Source organism: Hippocampus zosterae, chromosome 10 (assembly GCF_025434085.1).
Source record: "Hippocampus zosterae strain Florida chromosome 10, ASM2543408v3, whole genome shotgun sequence".
Lineage (NCBI taxonomy): Eukaryota > Metazoa > Chordata > Actinopteri > Syngnathiformes > Syngnathidae > Hippocampus > Hippocampus zosterae.
Window position 1 is genome coordinate 24,696,412 of NC_067460.1, and position 18,779 is coordinate 24,715,190.

At 54.0% G+C, this 18,779-nt stretch overlaps 2 protein-coding genes across 2 annotated transcripts; both read left to right on the forward strand.

The window, feature by feature from the left end:
• The first annotated feature begins 744 nt into the window (after window positions 1–744).
• Window positions 745–6,296, forward strand: LOC127608504 (interleukin-1 receptor accessory protein-like). The gene is made up of 12 exons (XM_052077621.1): window positions 745–1,053; window positions 1,881–2,017; window positions 2,088–2,265; window positions 2,705–2,788; window positions 2,856–3,066; window positions 3,198–3,366; window positions 3,673–3,744; window positions 3,835–3,970; window positions 4,514–4,662; window positions 4,739–4,882; window positions 5,045–5,188; window positions 5,658–6,296. The coding sequence occupies exons 1-12, from the start codon at window positions 968–970 to the stop codon at window positions 6,053–6,055; spliced, it is 1,908 nt and encodes a 635-aa protein (XP_051933581.1). The 5' UTR covers window positions 745–967; the 3' UTR covers window positions 6,056–6,296.
• A 1,359-nt stretch (window positions 6,297–7,655) lies between these two features.
• LOC127608552 (von Willebrand factor A domain-containing protein 5A-like) lies at window positions 7,656–15,658 on the forward strand. The gene is made up of 19 exons (XM_052077686.1): window positions 7,656–7,817; window positions 9,476–9,525; window positions 9,824–10,026; window positions 10,100–10,322; window positions 10,451–10,611; window positions 11,157–11,271; window positions 11,349–11,527; window positions 11,603–11,691; window positions 12,051–12,195; window positions 12,314–12,393; window positions 12,627–12,744; window positions 13,250–13,408; window positions 13,510–13,613; window positions 13,731–13,984; window positions 14,421–14,462; window positions 14,539–14,613; window positions 14,771–14,958; window positions 15,141–15,264; window positions 15,332–15,658. Exons 2-19 carry the CDS (start codon window positions 9,483–9,485, stop codon window positions 15,409–15,411), a joined length of 2,382 nt encoding a protein of 793 aa, XP_051933646.1. The 5' UTR covers window positions 7,656–7,817; window positions 9,476–9,482; the 3' UTR covers window positions 15,412–15,658.
• The last annotated feature ends 3,121 nt before the right edge of the window (window positions 15,659–18,779 follow it).

Sequence of the window (18,779 nt, forward strand, 5' to 3'; positions counted from 1 at the left end):
ATTGGCGGCGTGGGGTGGGGGCAATCATTGTTGACCGTACCGGTATATGTAAAGTTGATCATTTTACAAAACATACTGCTGTATTCTTGTCAAAGTCAGCTTTCTTGTCACATATGCTGAATGTACACCAAACAGCACAGATGAAATGTCACTTACACAAACATGCGTTGCATTCAAAACACACACAGCTAAAAAGAGCGGCAGGGAAACTGAACTGTATAAAAAGACAGCTGTAGCCGAGTCTTTGGAAAGACTAGACGGAACACAAAATCATTTTTAGGTGGGCTTTATTCCCGGCCGAACAATGAGAAATTGTACAGCTTTAAGATGAAAGTCTTGAGATGTTAACCGAGTTTTAAAAGAGTTCGAAAAGTAAAGGATATCTTATCTTGTCACCCTTACCTCCCTTCCTGGTCTGATTCTCCCGCGCTCCATATGTTCCCGCGTGTTTTGATCTAGTATGGCTCTTAAAGTGACAGTGCTCCATTTGTTAAACAAGGAAGCCTTCACCGCAAACGTCTAAGTAAGGTTCACCTGGTTACACATAAATAGAGAAATACAAAAAGTAACAACAACTAAACAATTCATGTACACAATGAGACAAACGAATAAACCCCATTTTTTTCCTCAATAGTACATGCTCTTGAACAAGTTCTCGAGATGCAACAATTGGCGCTGTGGCTCCAATGTAGCGTGCAGGACTAGTGAGCGCCGCTAGAGGGAGGCAGCGTTACCGTGTGGCGGGTGACGTCAGTGGGAAATCCCACGACCCAACTGGATGTCGCAACTCGCAACCGCACAGGAACTTACGCCATCATACACAGACACGATCGGCGATCACTTGGGCGACTTTGAACGGCGTCCGCGCGCTTGTTCTTTTCACGATTACGCCGAACGGATTTCGGGCTCAGCGAGCGACTGAGTGCGCGTGCGTGCGGGATGTGTCAAGTGTTCGCCTCCCGCTGCCATGCGGTTCCCTTTGGGCACGCCGAAGTCTCGGTCCCCTCCGGACCGTGACGCGCTAGAAGACGCATGCCACCAACTCGCGCTCATGTGAGTCGACAGTTTGCTTTTGTCTTATTTTGCTCTTTTTCTCTTCGGACTCTGGCAGCGGCGCAGTCGCCTTTCGCCTTCTCGCGCTGTACAAATAAAGCTGAATATTGTTTTGGATTGAATTTATCAACAAAACGGAGCAGGCTAAGAGCTTGAAACTTCCCTTGTTACTGCGGGGGGGGGGGGGGGGTCGTGTTCGCGGGCCACGGTCTCGGCACTTCCTTTTTTTCCTCCTCTGTTACGATTCGATGGCATGCAGAAGAGTGTTTCAAAAAAAACAAACAAGCCGGAACACATCAACAACAGTGTACACACCATATTGTCTGATCTAAAAATCTGCAATAACTCGATGATGTCATCATCATAAACATTATTATTATTATTATTATTATTATTATTATTATTGTCGATGTGGGGCGGCACGGCAGTCAACTGGTTAGCGCGTCGGGTGCAGAGGTGCAGGGTTGGATTCTGGCTCCGGACTTCCCGTGCGGAATTTGCATGTTCTCCCCCTGTGGCTTTTCTGCGGGTACTCCGCTTTCTTCCCGCATTCCCAAAACGTACATGGCAGGTACGCTCGAAATGGTCCCCAGGTGTAAATGTGAGGGCGAACGCTTGTTTGTCGATGTGTGCCCTTGCGATTGGGTGGCCACCGCTTCGGGGTGCGCCCCAAGAAGGCCAAGATCAGCTCCGGTAGCCCACAACTCTCGTGGGGATCAAGCGGTTCAGATAATGGCCGGATGGATCGTAGACGTTACTCAGTCAACGTGCGTACGATCACGTACACTTCGGCCAAAGTGATGTTGTGTGTGTGTGTGTACGCGCAGGACATTTGTCATCTTGCTTGTACCTTTGCTGGTTGCCACGGTGACGGCAGAACTCCACCCGGATACCGGCCCGCCAGGTAGGCACCCGGCGCTCCGACGACTGGAAACAAACACAGAAGCGAGTCACAGAAGTTCGGGTTCACAATCGGGCTTGGAAAAATGTTTGGATGGATGTGATCGGGCGACTGCGCGTGTGCGTGTGGTTAGGGACGAGGTGCCAAGACTGGGACGAGTCGTGGTCCGAGGTCGTGCGCGTCCTGGAGGGTGAGGCGGCGTGGGTGCGTTGTCCCCTCTCGGGCCACCCGGCCCGAGACAACTCGTCACGCGACCTGACGTGGTACCGCCGCCTCCGAGGACAACACCTTGAACGGCCAATCACGCACAAGTAAAGCGAGCATCATCATCAATAGCGCCATCTCGTGGTCGAATCAAGTGACTTGTCGAATAGTCAACTTAATGACATACACTGAAAATAACGGGCTGTCAAATTGACTCGATTTTGAGGGTGGTGGGGGTCAGACTCCCAAATTGGCTCTGGGCTGCCATCTGCTGGAGAAAAGCGGTGGCTTCACCTTTGCTTTCTGAAAAATCATGAAAATCCATTTTGAACTTTGACATCGATTTATTTCAAAATCCCGACATTGGAATGAGTCGATTTCTTTTTTGTTGCACACACCCAGTTTGCTTGGGATTTTTGGGGTGTATTGAGATGTAATTGCGTCAATGATATGAATTGTGATTTTGTGTTTTCCTGCGCCTGCGTTGTGCGGCGGAACGGGACCGCGATTGTGTTGCGCTAACGCGGTGGTGTCGTTTGGCCGCAGCGGGCGTCTGAGCAAAGAGCGCGACAGGTTGTGCTTTCAGCCGGCGGCGGCCGACGACTCGGGCTGCTACGCCTGCCTGCCACGGTGAGAAGCGCCACCGCCCATGTGGCACGCATTCACGCACACACGTCATTCCCCGTGCCTCCTCCAGGGAGCGGTCAGCGGGCACCGAGACGTGGGTGCGCGTGACGGTCGTCCGCCGGCCGCAGGTGGCGCCGGGGGACTCGAAATGCGAGCGGCCGCTCGCCGTGGCGCCCGATCAGGTCGTCGTGGCCTTGCAGAGCGACCAGATGCTGGAGTGCCCCGACCGGCGAGAGGCCGCCGACATGGCCGACGCCCCGCCCGCCGTCACCTGGTACCACGTGAGGACCCCGTCGCTCGGCTTCGGCCGACGATCACGGGAAACGGCCGCAGGTCAAACGTCTCTCTTTCTTTGCGTTGATGCGTGCGTCTCTCCGCTCGTGTGTGTTTTGGGTGTGCGTGCGAATGTCAGGCGTGCTCGCGGTCCGACCACTGGACGAGCGAGCGCGAGCAGGTGGGCGCTCATCTTCAGATTCACAACATGGTGGACCACTACCAGGGGTTGTACACGTGCCAGGTGCACTACCGGAGAGGCGGCCGAGCGCTTCATTTCACGCGAGGCCTCAACGTCACCGCCGTCTGTGAGGACGCCGCCCGCCGCAAGCGCGCCCGCCAGGCATGGGCCGATAGACCGAGCTGACGCTTTTAATGAACGGCAAAAAAAAAAAAGCACCCGTGTCCCTCCTCCTGCAACTTGAAGGAGGCGGCTTGACTTTTTCAAAGCGCGTAAACCCTCAACCTGGTAAACGGCCCGTGCCTAGCTTGGTGCGCACACTGGCATGCATACATACGCACAGAAAAAAACCGACACACCCGCAAACAAAGACACTTGGCGGGCGTGCCCAAAAAAATGGATCACGCTGAGACGTGCGCTTTGTGTCGCGCAGCGCCCCCTTTCCTGCCCAAAGAGCCCAGCGTGCTCCAACCGACAAGCGAGCACGTCTTCCGCGTCAAACGAGGTGAGCTCGCCCGCCCGCCCGCCCGCCGACGGCTCGGAGCGGATCGCGGCGTTGAGGTGACGGGCGCTTTGGCGTCTGGCTTGCCGGCAGGCTCGTCCGTGCGTCTGGTGTGCAGGGGACGCTTTCCCTACCTGGACCGGGACTCGGACCGGGCCATCTGGTGGAGCGTGGACGGCAACGCGGTGCACGGCCAGCCGGCGGATCCCCGTTTCTCCGCCAGCAACAAGTAACAACGTTTCTACTCTCCAAATCCAAGTCACGCCGAGTCCAATGCCAAAGAATACAAGTGAGTTTTGAGGAGGATTTTGAAGATGGCCAGCGAGGAGGCTCGCCCACTGTTCAGTGGCCGGCAAGAGAAAAGGCTCCATCCCCTCTGAGCCTCAGTTTAGTTCTTGGTCTGGTCCGCAGACTTGAGGCGCCGGGTAGGTGCGTAGGGGCGGATGAGCTCAGCGAGGTCATTTAGAGATTGGAAAAGAAATAAGAGGATGCCAGAGTAGGAGTTGTGCGCTCCCTCTTACGAGTAGCAGTCAAGAGGCGAGCGGCGGCATTCTGGAGCCACTGGAGACGCTTCTTGGAGGACCGGCTCACTCCAAAGTCAAGGTCGTTGCGGTCATCCGGTCGGGATGTGACCAAGGCATGAATGACTCTTTCCAAGTGTTCATGTCGTTTTTGTTTGCGTTGAATGTCCGGCGCGGCCCTTGAGCAAAACCCAAGTCATCTGGAACACAAAACCAAAGCCAAAGCGGATGGCGGCTTTGTTTGCGCTCAGGTTGGTGAGCAGCAAATACGGAGATCGCGTCGAGGAGAGCGTCCTGCTGATCCGGGACTTTGGCTCCGAGGACCTGGGCAAGACCTACAACTGCTCCGTGAGGAACCGGCGAGGATTCCAGACGCGCAGGGCGCAGCTCCGGGAGGAAGGCGAGCGCCCTTTTGCCGTGGGGAAGAATGTCACCGAGGCGCCAGAGAGAACCTTTGCGGTTTTTTCTCGCTTCAGCGTGGGTGCCGTGGTTGCAGGTGGGCTGCGGTCTGGCCCTGATCCTGGCGCTGTCGCTGGCCGTCTCGGCGCTCTGCGGCGTCTTCCGACTGGAGCTGCTGCTGCTCTACAGGTCCCGCTTCGGCGCCGACGAGCGGCACACGGGTGAGTGAAAAATGTCATATCCGCTCTTCTTGCATTCACGTTAGCCCGGCCCCAAAACGTGATCTTGCGACAGTTTGCGTCATCATTTCAATGGTGCTTTGGATTTTTTTTTTCCAAGTGATTTCTTGTCAATAACCCCCCTGCGTGTGTGCGTGTGCGCAGACGACAAGGAGTTCGATGTGTACATCTCATACGCCAGGAACAGCGATGAGGAGAAGTTTGTTCTGAGGACACTGCGCACAGTCCTGGAGAACCATCTGGGTTACACGCTGTGCATCTTTGACCGAGACAGCCTGCCGGGCGGGAGTGAGTTCACACTTGGAACACACTTTGTGCATATTGAGAGAGAGCGAGAGAGAATACGTCTGCTTGGAATTATTCCAGCGCTCCCTCCGTTGCTTATAGGAGCTCAAATGAGAAGGACATGATTGAAAAATGTTCCTGCTACCGACCAAGCGTTGGGAAATTGACTTCTCAAAAATTCTCTTGACGACGCATGGGAAAAAAAAGTGTCTTTGTCCTTCCTCTTGGAAAAAAAATGTCCTTTTGGTCAAAGCGCGTCCTTTTTTATACATAAACAACAACCAAGTCACGGATTATTTGTTCCGAGTCACATCTCCGGATGGTGGCAGACTTCTGTCATCCTCCACGAAAGCAGACGGATTCTCCCCGCTCTCAACAAGAGCCATTTTTTTGTTGTCGATTCTTCGAACGGATGGAATCATTGGATCGGGCTTTGAAAAAAAACGCGGCTGACGTTCTGTCCTCCCGTCAGCCATCACGGATGAGACTCTGCGCTTCGTGGCGCGGAGTCGCCGCCTGCTGGTGGTGTTGGGCCCCGGCTACGCCCGGCAGGGCTCCCAGGCGCTGCTGGAGCTCAAGGCGGGCATGGACGGCCTGGCCGGCGGCCACCTGCGCCTCATCCTGCTCCAGTACAAGCGCGTGCGGCGGCGGGAGTGGGTGCGCGAGCTCAGGCGGGCGCGCGTGGCCCTGGCCGTGGTGCGCTGGCAGGGCGAGCGCTCGCGGGAGATGACGTCGCGCTTCTGGAAGAAGCTCAGGCTGGAGCTGCCCGTCAGGAGGACGCACGCGGGGCACGGGGAGAGCGGCGCCGAGGCGGGGCTGGTGAGCCCGCCCGCCGGCCGCCGGGCTCCCCTCGACCTCGAGGGCTCATGAACGCCCGTCCGCCGCTTTTCAAAAGGCCTACTACTTCTTCTTTCGGATGACTTTGGGGGAGAGGCGGCGGACACCCTGGACTAGTCGCTCCGCAAACAGACCGGTCGCCCAAATGGGGAAACCAAACCTCACAACTGCGATAGGGCTGCACCGTGCAGGCAAATGTGCGATATGGGTGTGGACTCTCGTCTTGATTTTTTCGTACGGCAAAATGATCGGGCCTTTTTAAAAATAAAAATAATCATTTAACAAGATGGAAACCCAAATCCCAACTTCGATCGTACAGGGCGTGCGCTCTCTGCTGGGAACATGCGGTACTGCACGGATCCCACTCTTTTGACCGCGACCTTTGAACTCGATGGCCTAGCCCAGCGGTCCACAACCTTTTTTGCCTTTGAATGTCAGACAACATTTTCAGGGACAGGCCTTTTCAAGGCCGGATGAAGACAACTAAATAATATATGCCTGGGCCTTTTCCCCTTCCCAAAGACCTTTTTTTTTTTCTTTCGCCAGCTCCCGGGTTTCATTTTGGCGGTAACTTATCACGTGACTGAGAATCGCGCCTTCGCCCGCGTCAAGAGTGACGTATTGTAGACGGATGTAACAGAGAATTTTTCAAAATAAACTATTTTTCAGATTTCGAAATGAATAAAACGGAAGTCGTGGAAGTTATTCATTCTTTCTGTGCGGCCCAGGGGTGGGCAATCCCAGTCCGGAGGGGGGGGGGGGCGTCGCGCTACCCGGCATGTTTTCTATCTCTCCCTTTTTAAAGATATCCTTTATTTGTCCCGCAATGGGGAAATTACAGTCAGAATTCCGAAAGGAAAACACTGGGTAGTGAGAGGGACGCCCCCCGACGTCACAGCGTTCGGTTGGCTCCAACGCACGGCTCATTTTCGACTCGGGGAGTCGAACACTATTTCTAAGTGTGTGTTTGTCGTTATTAATATGACTTTATCTATTATTACTCTCAATGACAGCGGTTTAAGAAACGTTGTGAAGCGTAAAGCAATTTTTTTTGTTTGCTAAGCAGCACAGAAACGATTTTTGTTTTCTTCAGAATTTCCCACTCGATCACTATCGATTTACGGTTATGGAAAACTCAATGGGGTAACGATTTATGGGTGGCACATGGATCTGAACACTCAGCAGGGGTCGCTACGCTCAAACACCAGTTTTCTGGAAGTATGTTACATTCTGTATGCGATAAAGCAGGCCATTTACTTTAACAAGTAATCAACACGGGAAACGTCACTAGAATAATGGTTAACACATATGGGTACAACTCAAATTACGAAAATAATCACCTTTTTGAAGAATTAGAAAAACATATTCAACATTCACTCGCTAAATTGCCAAATTCCGGTCTCGTTCTAGGCGGCGACTTCAATCCGATATCGCACCATAACATGGACTGTTGGCCTCCTCGTAACCAATCTTCTCTAAACGAGAACGAGACTTCGCTCAAATGGTTCGGTGGGAGGGAAAGTGGAGCGCGCGTGACGTCACGGCGCTCACGCCCTTTGGTTATTTTCCGCGGAAGTTCCATCCGCTGCCGTCTTCGGAGAAAGCGAGTAAGCGGCCCGCTTTCCAAGTGTGGCGCAACACTTAGACTACGACTACATCACCGCACGACTACGTTAGTGCGGTGACGCCCCTCGCTCGCGCACTTCCCTGAAGTAGTCGACAAGCAACGCTCAGATTCGCGTCAAGAGCCCCCAAGCGCATATCTTCACGTCTACCCGCAGAAGACTCGATCAAGGTATGCTTGCCGCTCACTTTCCGTAAAATAAGATTAGGTGCGTCGTCGCCTCGAAAGCGGACCAGTACCCGGATTCGTCGTTCACCTCGCGGAGCTTGGGGCCATTTCAACTGGAAGAACAAAACAAAACGCATCGCGCTGACGCAGTGGTCAACAAAGTTTCGGGTTACGCTTCTGTCGCCGCCGTCTTGAGCAAAGGAAAATTGCCGGGAACGCATTTTTAACCCTGGAGAACCCCCGGGGTCAAATTTGGCCCCTATAAATGATGCTTCCCTTGCATACCTGTCAACTCATACGGATTATGTGCTGAATCTTCCGTATATGGCCGTATCGCACAAATCATACGGATTCTGAAAACTTCCGTTCTTTTTCCCTCCCCGAAGTTCAGTTAATTCGGTTTTTCACGGCCCTCCGAATAGGGATCGTCGGTCAGCATGGCAGGATCACTCTCTCTCTGTACTTTTTGGACACATTTATTTTGCAGCAGAAGTAGGAGAGGTAACAGAAGTAGTTGCAGAAGCAGGTAATAACCTAAAGCGCACATAAATGCAGTCAAAAAAAATGAATACATCTCTCTTTCTGCATCACGATGTAAATAGGCATAGAATTGACATTAATTAAGATAAGAAAACCCTCATTAGTCTCGCAATGGAGACATTCCCAACTGACAGTAGCAATGTTATCAAAGGAAGAAATAGAACAACAAAATATAGGAGCTGCTGGAAAGGCAGACACTCTCGCGGCGCCATTGCGTGCAATCTTCACCACTTTTCTGCATACACTTTGTTGTGTGAAGCAGTTCTAGATGAAAGAATGAATACTTTTATTTTAACAGTACGTTGAATAAATACTCTAATCAACCATGATTTCACTATGTATTATTATCGTCATCATTATCCCTTATTTTAAACGTAAGAAACCATACATCACAAACGTATCAAGTCGACTCGAGCAAAAGAACTCCAAGTCCCAAAGGCCCAACCCGGAAGTGCAGCGCCGGCATGACAAGGCCCAGCCGTTGCAGCTTAGTTTGCAAATTGCAGCCGGAAAATGCAAAAAAAGAGTTAAATAAAGACACCGCTTTCTAGCAGCACTTTAGCCCACGCTGCTGAAATTGCCGATTGCGAACGCTAAGTGACTGTGATCGCTTTGAGATGCGGCAAACAGAGAGCACAACGGACACCATGCAAAGCGGACAAACATAGCAGCCGATCATGATCGAATGTAAAAGCTAACTTGACATATCTGGTAAAGAAAAAGCACACGCGTAGCTTACCAGCGGGCCATGGCGACGACGAAGCGAGTCTATTGACCAACGTAACAATGCGACGCTGCTTTTTAGACGTCGCGCGAACGGTCAGCTGTCAGGGGCAGCCCCGCCCCTCTTAAAGCGCCACGTGAATCCAACACCGGCAATCCAACAGGTATGCCCTTAAATCCCAAATAGTCAAATTTGGCCCTAATCCTAAATTAGGATTCAAGCATATTTGAAAAAAAAACCCATACTGTATACGTTCATGTTCAGTGCACATAGAGCAGTCATGTCATGTCAAATTCATCATTTAGCAAAGAAGAAAATGCTTCTTGGCTTCTCCGGGGTAAGAATGCGACATTGCCAACATGATGCTCACTCTGGCTTTGATTGTCTGCTTGTGTAGAGGTGCAATGGAGAGATGCTGTGGACTGCTGACAGCTAAGGAAGAACCAGGTACAGTAGCCCCTGGACCCCCCCACCCCTCCCCCACACTCCCATCCTTTAACGGCAACGTGAAGATAATGGCTCATTTTCAATCATCAAGCATTGATGGAGCTAAGGCACATCTTTAACGTTGAACTCATGGAAGGGTTGGAAAAGGGGGCGGGGCTTGCACTCAAGCAGGCGTTGTTTGCGGATGAAGGAAAGATCGAATATGGAGCTGGAAGGGGCAGCTTGACAAACCGCTCCGAATTCTGAGTGCATTTCCATGCAGACGATTGAATTTGGACCCTTGACGCATGTGCGGCAGTTCCTCTGAAGAGCATCGAGGTGGAGGTGGACGTGCGGGACCACGTGGCCACCGTGCTGGCCTGGCTGCACTATGAGAACAAGGAGGACGGCGCCATCGAGGCCCTTTTCGTCTTCCCTCTGCCCGCCGACGCCGCCGTCTGCCATTTCGCCGCCAAGATCGGGCAAAGCGAGATCGTGGCCCAGGTGAAGGAGAGACGAGAGGTGAGCGCCATCCCCGCCGAGCGGCCGGCCCGAAAGGACGCCGCCGCCGACGCCTGCCGGCGCTCTTCCCCAGGCCCGGGAGGAGTACGACGACGCGCTGAGCTCCGGGCGCCAGGCCTTCCTCCTGGAGGAGAGCGAGCAGAGCCCGGACATTTTCTCCCTGAGCGTGGGCAGTCTCCCGCCGGGAGAGAGCGCCTCCATCAGGCTGGAGTACGTCACCGAGCTGGCCGTGGAGGCGGACGACGGGCTGAGGTTCTGTCTGCCCGTGGTGCTCAACCCTCGCTACCACCCTGCAGGTAGGCCGACGGCCACCCTCGCCGCTTCCAGCAAAGACTCCTCCTTTGTCGGTCGGGGGCGGTCCGGCTTCCGTTCCCGGCGTCAGAGAGGCGCGGCTTTCCTTTGCTTTGCCGTGCCCCATACGCAGGAAGCCAAGGCGTGAAGGTGACGTCCGCGGGGGCCTCCGGCGCGCCGTACGCTCTCTCCTTCTCGGCCCGGGTGTCGTCCCCTCGTCAGGTGGCCAAAGTGGACTCCGAGTGTGGCCTGGAGCCTCTGCGCTACCTGGACAAGGAGCAGACCTCGGCGCTGGTACGTCCGACGGCCGCCGCTCCCGCCCGAGGCGTGCCGATTACCAGATCGGCCCGATTATAAGACCGCCCCCTCTTTTTCGAGACTCGTCTTTGAAAAAACCAAAAGCATTTGGGCATGACGGGACATCTGAAACAAATGATTCCAACAAGAGATGTGAGAGACAAAGCGTGTTATTTTGCCTCATTCAAATCTTCGTATCCGAACGTTGAAACATGTCAACTAAAGTTCGTCAACGAATGCCGTCTGGTGTTCCAAATGGAAATGACATCACAAGTTCTTAACTTGGCCCATCTTCGACCCACTTTTCAGTCATCTGTTGCATGATTGTCTTTCTCTTTTCTTTCTTACGGCTATTTTTTATTTTTCGTCTTTGTGAGTCAAGTTGAGCATTGGCTTCAATGATATCTCGCGCCATCTAGTGTCACCAATGGGTATAACGTCTCGACCCCGAATATAAGACGACCGCCACGTTTTCCGTCAGTGCAAACAAACAGCGTCTTATATGCGGGCCAATACGGTCTTGCTTGGGGGCGGGATTTCAGGTTCGGCTGTCCGAGGGACACCGGTTTGACAGGGACATCGAGCTGCTGATTTACTACAAGGACGCCCACCGGCCAGCCGCCGTGGTGGAGGCGGGAAAAGCGTCCGCCGAGTCCGGTGAGCTCCGCCGCTTCCCGCCATGCGTCCGCGTGCTCGCTGGAGCTTTTGCCCCCCCCGTCTTGTGGTCGGTCCAGGCACGCTGATGGGAGATGCGGTGGTGATGCTGAGCCTGTACCCCGAGTTCCCCCCGGCGGCGGCGGCGTCTTCGCTCACCACTCGGGGGGAGTTTGTCTTCCTACTGGATCGATCCGGAAGTATGGATTGCCCGATGGACGAGTGTCAAGGGAGCGCGAGCCGCATCAGGAGCGCCAGGGTACCCCCGACATCCGTAAACGGTCGCCCGGCCGCCGTCGTCGTCCTTGACGCTCGTTGTCTGGCCGGCACGCAGGACACGCTGCTGCTGCTGCTGAAGAGCCTGCCCATGGGCTGCTACTTCAACATCTACACTTTCGGCTCCTCCTTCCAACACGTCTTCCCGTAAGAATCCAGCCACCGGAAACTTTCAGCCAACGCGGCGCCGTCACTTCGAGAGGTGCCGAGTGCAGACCTCAATCGATAATAATAATAATAATAATAATTTTGATTTTTATATTTTTATGATGATCACAACTAGAATTCCAAATTTGTCAGGTTCCCCCCCCCCTTCCAGATATGCAAAAGGCCGTGTTTGTTTGTGCCAATTGAGACGCCGCGTGAGCCGATTGGAGGAAGTTGTAGCTACTCCAACTTCGCTCATTCACTCCCAAAGACGGTTTCAAACGTCTATTCAGACAAAAGCGGGCGTGGATACTTTGTCGAGCGTGACCGTGGGCCCCGTTTTGCCTTTGCGGTGGCAGCCAAAGCGTGGAGTACGGCGAGGCCACCCTGGCGGACGCTCTGAAGGAGGTGGAGCAGATGGGCGCCGATCTGGGAGGAACGGAGATCCTTCGGCCCCTGCAGCACATCTACGGCCAGCCCCAGATCCCCGCTCAACCGCGACAGGTAACGCTCGACGCAAAGGCGTGGACGAGAAATGAATTCCGCCTTTAGAAATGAAACAAAAGCCGTCGGGTCAAGCGCCAGTCAATCTTGAAGCCAAGTGCAAACTCTCCCCTCCCAGCTCTTTGTCTTCACCGACGGCGAGGTGGGGAACACCAAAGAAGTCACCCAGCTGGTGAAGCGGCATTCCGCTTCCCACAGGTCAGCCAGCCGCATTTGCTACGACTGCATTTCCCACGCAATCCAATTCACCGGGGGAGGGCTGTAGATTCAAAAACTTCTATTTGGGTCGCGTACCTCTTGTCGGCCATTTTGTCCCGATTATTTGGGGATGGTCGTCCCGGGCCGGACAACTTTGATCCGGCCTCTTGGCCGGTGGGTCCATAGCGGTTGCCAAGCAAACGTCTGGTTTGATGCAAAGTATCGCGCTGCAGGTGTTTCTCTTTTGGGATCGGAGAAGGGGCCAGCACCGCTCTCATCAACGGTTTGGCCAAGGAGGGAGGGGGTCACGCTCAGTTCATCACCGGCGGCGCCCAACGGATGCGAGCAAAGGTATACCGCTCTGCACAAAACCAAGATGGCCGCTCGATGCCCCAAAGGCACTCCGGTCAAGCTGAGATCTGAACAAATTGAAATCTCTTGCCAGAAAGTCGCCCCCCCCCCCACCCTAAAAAAAACAAAATCCATTCATCAAAAGCCAATTTTGCTTCTCACCTTCTCACATGATGTCCAAAAATCTCACAAAAGCAAAAAGCTGCAGCACGTCGCCGACGTTTGGGCCAAAAGCGCCATTTGCGCTCAGGGTTCTTCTGCCTTTGGCCGCGATGCCACGCCATGCGGATTCGTTGGGCTGAACTCAAAAGATCTTTTCCGTCGTGAGAGTTGATCATTTCGGTGCCAGTCTGAGCTCGGGCTCCGAAAAGGAATAATGATAAACGATCATGTTGATGGTAGTCATCAATCGACTGGAGAGCAAGCACAAGACGACACTTTGAGAGCCTTTTCAGAACGCGTTGATTTAGCAAGCGCGCTAACCGGGCGTCCCGCCGTCGAGCAGGCCATGCAATCCCTGCGCTTCGCCCTGCAAGCGGCGGCCGAGGACATCACGCTCACGTGGGACTTGCCCGAGGAGGTGTCGGTCACGCCGCTGTCTCCGCCCCTCGCCACCATTTTCCAGGGTCAGCGCTCGCTGATCTACGCTCAGCTCACCGGACAGGTAAGCGCGGCAAAAGGGACCCAGGCCCAGCCCGGCGGAAGCTTCTGGCCTTTCGTAGGCTTCCGAGCCCCTTTTCCCTTTGGCCCGCCTTGTTTCCGCAGAGTTCGCAGGCGGAAGACGCTTGCGTCACCGTCAGCTACAACCTGGCCGGCCAACCGAGCCAGAGTCGGCTCCGCTTCGCCCTTCGACCCAAAGAGGACACCGGGTAACTTGCAAACGCGCCGGGGGGGCCGCTTGACCTCTTGAGCTTTGGCACAACACGGGCCAAAAGTGACACCTTTGACTTTTCAAGCGTTTTTCTCTCTCTGCGTTTTGTCCGCAGCTTGACCATTCATCGGCTGGGCGCTCGGAGCGCCATTCGCTCCCTGGAAACGGAGGAGGACGCGAGCGCTCTGCGGCCTTGGGAGGAAGCCGCAGAGAAAAAAGGGCCAGGGGTGGGCGCCAGGGACAAAGCGGTGCAACTCAGCATCCAGTCAGGGGTGAGCAGCAGCTACACCGCCTTCGTTGCCGTCCGCCAGGGAGACGATGCCGCGCTCGGAGGACCTTTGCTGCGGCGGAACATCCCCGTCCCCTCTTGTAAGTGGCTCTCGCGGCAGCGACGTTTCGACGGCGTCCGACCGGAACGGCCGATCCCAGTTGGCCTTTTCCCGCTGCGGCGGCACGCGGAGAGCATTTCTCTCCTCGCGTCCGCTTCCCAGGCATCCGACGGCGGCCTCTGGCGGTCAAAGTTAGACATTGCGGCCCATCGCGCCCCATTTTTCATTTCAATTGGCGCTGCTTTTCGGTGTTATTTGGAGAATTATCCTTCATAATGTTAAAATACAAAAGCGATTTGCAGCATCCGTGCTCCCGGCTAACTTTGAGGCAAAAGGCAGAGCGCGCACCCCAAACTGGTCGCCAGTCAGTTGCAGGGCACCGCTGGTGATGGGACAGTATGAAAGAACATGAGGGTGAAATGAAGTGAACGGGAAGGAAGAATTGCCTTTTTGACCCAGCCGTGGTTTGATTTCAGTGATGCCGATGGGGATAATGAGGTCGTGTCCACCACCCATGGGTGAGTACATCTCGACGACGCTGGCGCGCTTGATGTCCTTTCAGATTGTAACGCCGCATTTGTCGGGAGGGCGCAGCTTCCCTCAGAGGCTACGTTAAGTGCTGCGCTAGCCCCATGGTGATGGCGGACAGCTGCTGCTTGGAGGAAATGGGTACTTCAACTCTTTGCACCACATGCACAAAAGTTAGCCGCCCAGCCACTTCTTTGTCACGACGCTTGGCCGAGATTTGAGTTTGCTTTGGATCGACGGCGTCAGAAATGAGTCGTCTTGAGCCCGCTCGTGCAAAGCAAGTAAGGATCCTTCACAGGAGACCTCTGCGCCGAAGCAGAAGATTGCGAATTTCTGGACATCGAGCCGCCGGCAACCCGCCACAGGGAGCCATTGCTGGAGCTGGTGTCCCTCCAGAAGGCGTCCGGCTGCTGGCCGCTGGAGGAGGCTCTGGCCGCCGCGCTGGGGAAGAGCGCCGAGGAGGTGGAAGCCCCCAAACCCGCAGCGGTGAGTCACCGTGCGGCGAAAGGAGCTCGGGATGACCAGCCGGCCGCTTCTCCCGGAACGCCGGCGCTACCGGGGGAGGCGCTGGCTAGCCCACATCAAATCTCAGCCTTCTCAAGCGAGCGCCCGCAAAGTGGCCCGGCTCCTTCTAACGGCAGCTCCTCCCTCTCTGCGCCGCGAATTAGGCGAGCGGGGAAGTGTGGGCCACCGTCCTTGCTCTGGTCTGGCTTCACGGGCTCCAGTCTGAGGCCCGAGACGAGTGGCAGCTTCTGGCTGTGAAGGCGGCGACGTGGCTCCGCGCTCAGAAGGGTAGGCCTCCCAAACGCAGGACTCCAAATTTCACGTCCCCCGACGCCGCTTTCATTTTCTCTTTTAGCGCCCGCGGCGCTCCAGTGCGTGGAAGCCGCCAACGCTTTGTTGGGGTGTCACGTGCCGAGCGACGCGCTGGGCATCTGAGCTCTCCGTCGGCTCCACCCCGAAGAAAGCATCCCACGTGTTCTCCCGCCGCCGCCGTCGGCTTGCTCCTCCGAGCCCTCCTTGGATGGTTGAATGAATGACTCCGGTCGTCGTTTCTGAAGTATTTCCTCATATGAAGTCCTCCGCATCCATACAGCGGTGACAGTGTGGAGAAGGGAAGTGAACCTGTAAAAAAAAATACAAATAAAAAATGAACAGGAGCAAATAAAAGGTCCAATCAAAAGCACCTCCGTGGCATTTTTGCTGCCCTCTGGTGGTTATGAGCAAACACGGCACATTTACATTTTGGGGGCAAACTTTTTTACTCGACTTTTCCATTTCTAATGTGAGATATGTGTCATATATAGGGGCTGCCAATCCCAGACACGAATACTAAAGGCCTTACAAAATCTGATCTGGACTAAGACCTCCTCGTTTTGTCCTACGTCCATTTTGCCCCCCCCCCCCCCCACTGTTTTGTGCCGAGGCAAAAATCATTTTTTTTTCTCTAAAAATGGAGCTTTGGTGCGACCTGCTGGCATGTTGCTGCCAGGCACCAGGGTTGAACTGAGAGGAGGAGCTTCTTTTGAAGCAGGCCAGAACTCTGTTGAATTGAAGAGTGTTTTGCTGCCATCTTGTGGAAATTACGAAACTTTTTGGGTGGGAGCCAGTTGCACGCACATTTTGGGACTAAAGTAAGGGTGTGCGTGTGCGTGTGGGTGCGTTTGGCTTTATTGCGCTCTCTTTCCTTCCATTTTGACATTGAGAGCTGACAATGCAGCGCTACTTTCATTCATGGAGAAAACAAAAGCGCCTTTGCTTCGAGAGGAGCCAGAAACAACTGACGCGCACGCACAGTTGGGCCGTGTGAAGCGCCAGGCGACTCTTTCCAGCAGAGCGCATCTAGCGCAACAACGTCACAACGCATCAGCCGGCGGGACACTACGGGCCTCGAGTTGCCTTAGTGGCCCTATTCTGCCCCGAGTGCAAATCCAGCCGGGATTTGCCAGAACAATGCCGGACCGGACTCGGCTTTCGGGCTCAAGAATGGAGAGGAAAAACACAGAGCCCTTCCGACAACATTCAGATGAGTACGTTCACGTGTGACACCCGCTGCCAAGACTTTTTCACAAGCTCGAGTGTCGGGGTCGGCTCGGCAACAATGGCCGGATGGCTTCCGATTGGCAGAATTTGCCGCTCCTCGGCCAACGCCAACCCGGAAGCCACCTCGCCCCCCCACCCCCTTCTTCTTGAAGGAAGGCGGGACGGTTGTTTTGGTTTCGAATGAGTGGAAGCGGCGTGCGCTGGCTCCGCCCGCAGCAGATGCTCGCGGGGGCAAGCGGCGCCGATATTTGAGCCGGCACAGATGTGCGAGTGCAACATCAAGAGGAGAGGAAGCGGAGGAGGAGATTTGCGCCGGGCGTTTCGCGACACGGCACCCCCCACCACGAGCCGCGTTCCCACCGAGCGCGACGATTCGATTGCAAACGGCGCCGCGTGTGAAATCTGCACCAAACTACAGTGACACCCAAAAAGTACTGCAGGTCACGCTCAGGCTCCCCGTGTTAGCATTGAGCGCTAACCTTTGGGGGCTCATCCGATCGTCCGTTGTGACGTCCTCTTCTCGAAACGACTCAAGCGTGAGCGGAAAAACGTAGCTTCCATGTGCCGTTTGACTCCAAACTGTCCCTGCGCGCTTCCAGTAGTCACGACATTTGCGTCATACATTCGACCAAAAAAGCCCTGCTCCGAAATAGCAAGAAAGACGTACATTATTTCTATTTTCAGCCCGCCCGCCTGCGCTCTGGGCTCCATGTGGTCTTTTCTTCGGGGGGGCCACAGGGAGGCCCTACTTCCAGAAAGGCTCCGAAAGCCATCGCTTAGCTGGTTGGTCCTCACCGTGTTGGCCCAAAGCAAGCGCAAGACAACAAAGCGTGCGATGACAAGCGCAAGGCTTCGCCAAGTGCGATCACGCAAGGAGATCAACGACACTTTGGCTTTGAATTCTCTTCAGCTGGATTTCAGTTGTCAGCGCCAAACAGTTTGGTCGCTCGTCAGTTTATTTCCAAACGATCGCTTCGGTGCAACTTTGCTTTTTGCGTTTTTTCCGCCCAAATATCACATCAGCCGCACGTCATTAAAGGAATTGGAAGCGGACGCAGAGCAGCAGCTGAGTTAAACCACACACCGTGGCCTGTCTGAGTAATGGGATTACTTTTGGGATAATCCTACAATAAGCATGTGGAAGGAGGTCACTCTCACTCTCACACACACACAAAGCTTTATTAATGACACATCCAAATAGCTAACTAAACCGACAACTAGCTAGACAGCTAGCTAGCTAACGATTTCCCTCGCTAGCCAACAGTGGCATGCGGTGAGGTTCACGGTTGGTGAGGCACCGACTCCTTTAGTGTCAGATTTACAAATCTATCAAGCAAATACGGTAGCTTATTCAATTTGCTACTGCTAACACAATTTGCTTACATATCCGGTGACCACCATTTGAGTGTCATTGTTCCAGCGATCGGGATCAGCTGTTTTTCTCCAACACTTCCAAGATATACACAGCCACAGCAGGGGCTCGCCTATCATTTACTTACGCGATAGGCAAATCCTAAAAATGCTTCCTTCACCACACGGTCCACTTCACTTTTGGCTACGTAGTGCAAAATAACACAGATCTGTGCTTCGTTTGTGATCTCCGTAGTCTCGTCCACCTCTACGGCAACTAATGGGGCGGCATCGATCTCCCTTTTTAGATCCTTTATTATCGCGTCACCGAAAGCTTCAATTAAATCGTTGCGTATAGTCCAAATGTCTAGCTAACCTCTCATCTTTCTCGGCAAAAGCATGTAGCAGTTCTACATAATCGCCACGATTAGAAAGAAGAGCTTGCCCTCTCGCCGTGACCGCGAAAAAGCAGCTTGCATGAATGAGGTCTTTCAAAATCTCTCGCTTTCCCCTTACCTTGCCATTGCGAATGCTAACGTTGAGCCTCCGCTGTTCGTTCCGTGCCAAATCGATACTTGCGCTTTTCATGTCACGATATCCCGTGTTAGTCCAGACATTGTCACGAGTTGAGAACAAAAGGCAGGGAAAACAGTCAAGACGGCTTTTCGAAGGACAACCACATCAGCGTTCTTTTCGGCTGTGCCGCTCCGTTTGAAAAGTGGCTGCCTCACTTGCCTCCCCTGAACTCACGTCCTTGCTAGCTAGCCAGCACTAGCACTAGCTAGCTAGCTAGCTGCCTAGCTAACTAGATCTATTTACTTTGTTTTCAGAAGAATCGAAGCAATTTTACAAGGATAAAAGTGTCAATGTACGAGACCGTCACGACTTTCACTTTGTCATGCGTACATCATGCG

Excerpts from the sequence above, each read along its gene's own strand:
- LOC127608504 (XM_052077621.1), top strand. The coding sequence starts at position 968 with ATGCGGTTCCCTTTGGGCACGCCGAAGTCTCGGTCCCCTCCGGACCGT. Across the intron at positions 3,971-4,513 it reads CGTTTCTCCGCCAGCAACAA|GTTGGTGAGCAGCAAATACG; the intron begins GTAACAACGTTT and ends GTTTGCGCTCAG. Across the intron at positions 5,189-5,657 it reads AGACAGCCTGCCGGGCGGGA|CCATCACGGATGAGACTCTG; the intron begins GTGAGTTCACAC and ends TCCTCCCGTCAG.
- LOC127608552 (XM_052077686.1), top strand. The coding sequence starts at position 9,483 with ATGGAGAGATGCTGTGGACTGCTGACAGCTAAGGAAGAACCAG. Across the intron at positions 11,528-11,602 it reads GCCGCATCAGGAGCGCCAGG|GACACGCTGCTGCTGCTGCT; the intron begins GTACCCCCGACA and ends GCCGGCACGCAG. Across the intron at positions 14,463-14,538 it reads GTCGTGTCCACCACCCATGG|CTTCCCTCAGAGGCTACGTT; the intron begins GTGAGTACATCT and ends GGGAGGGCGCAG.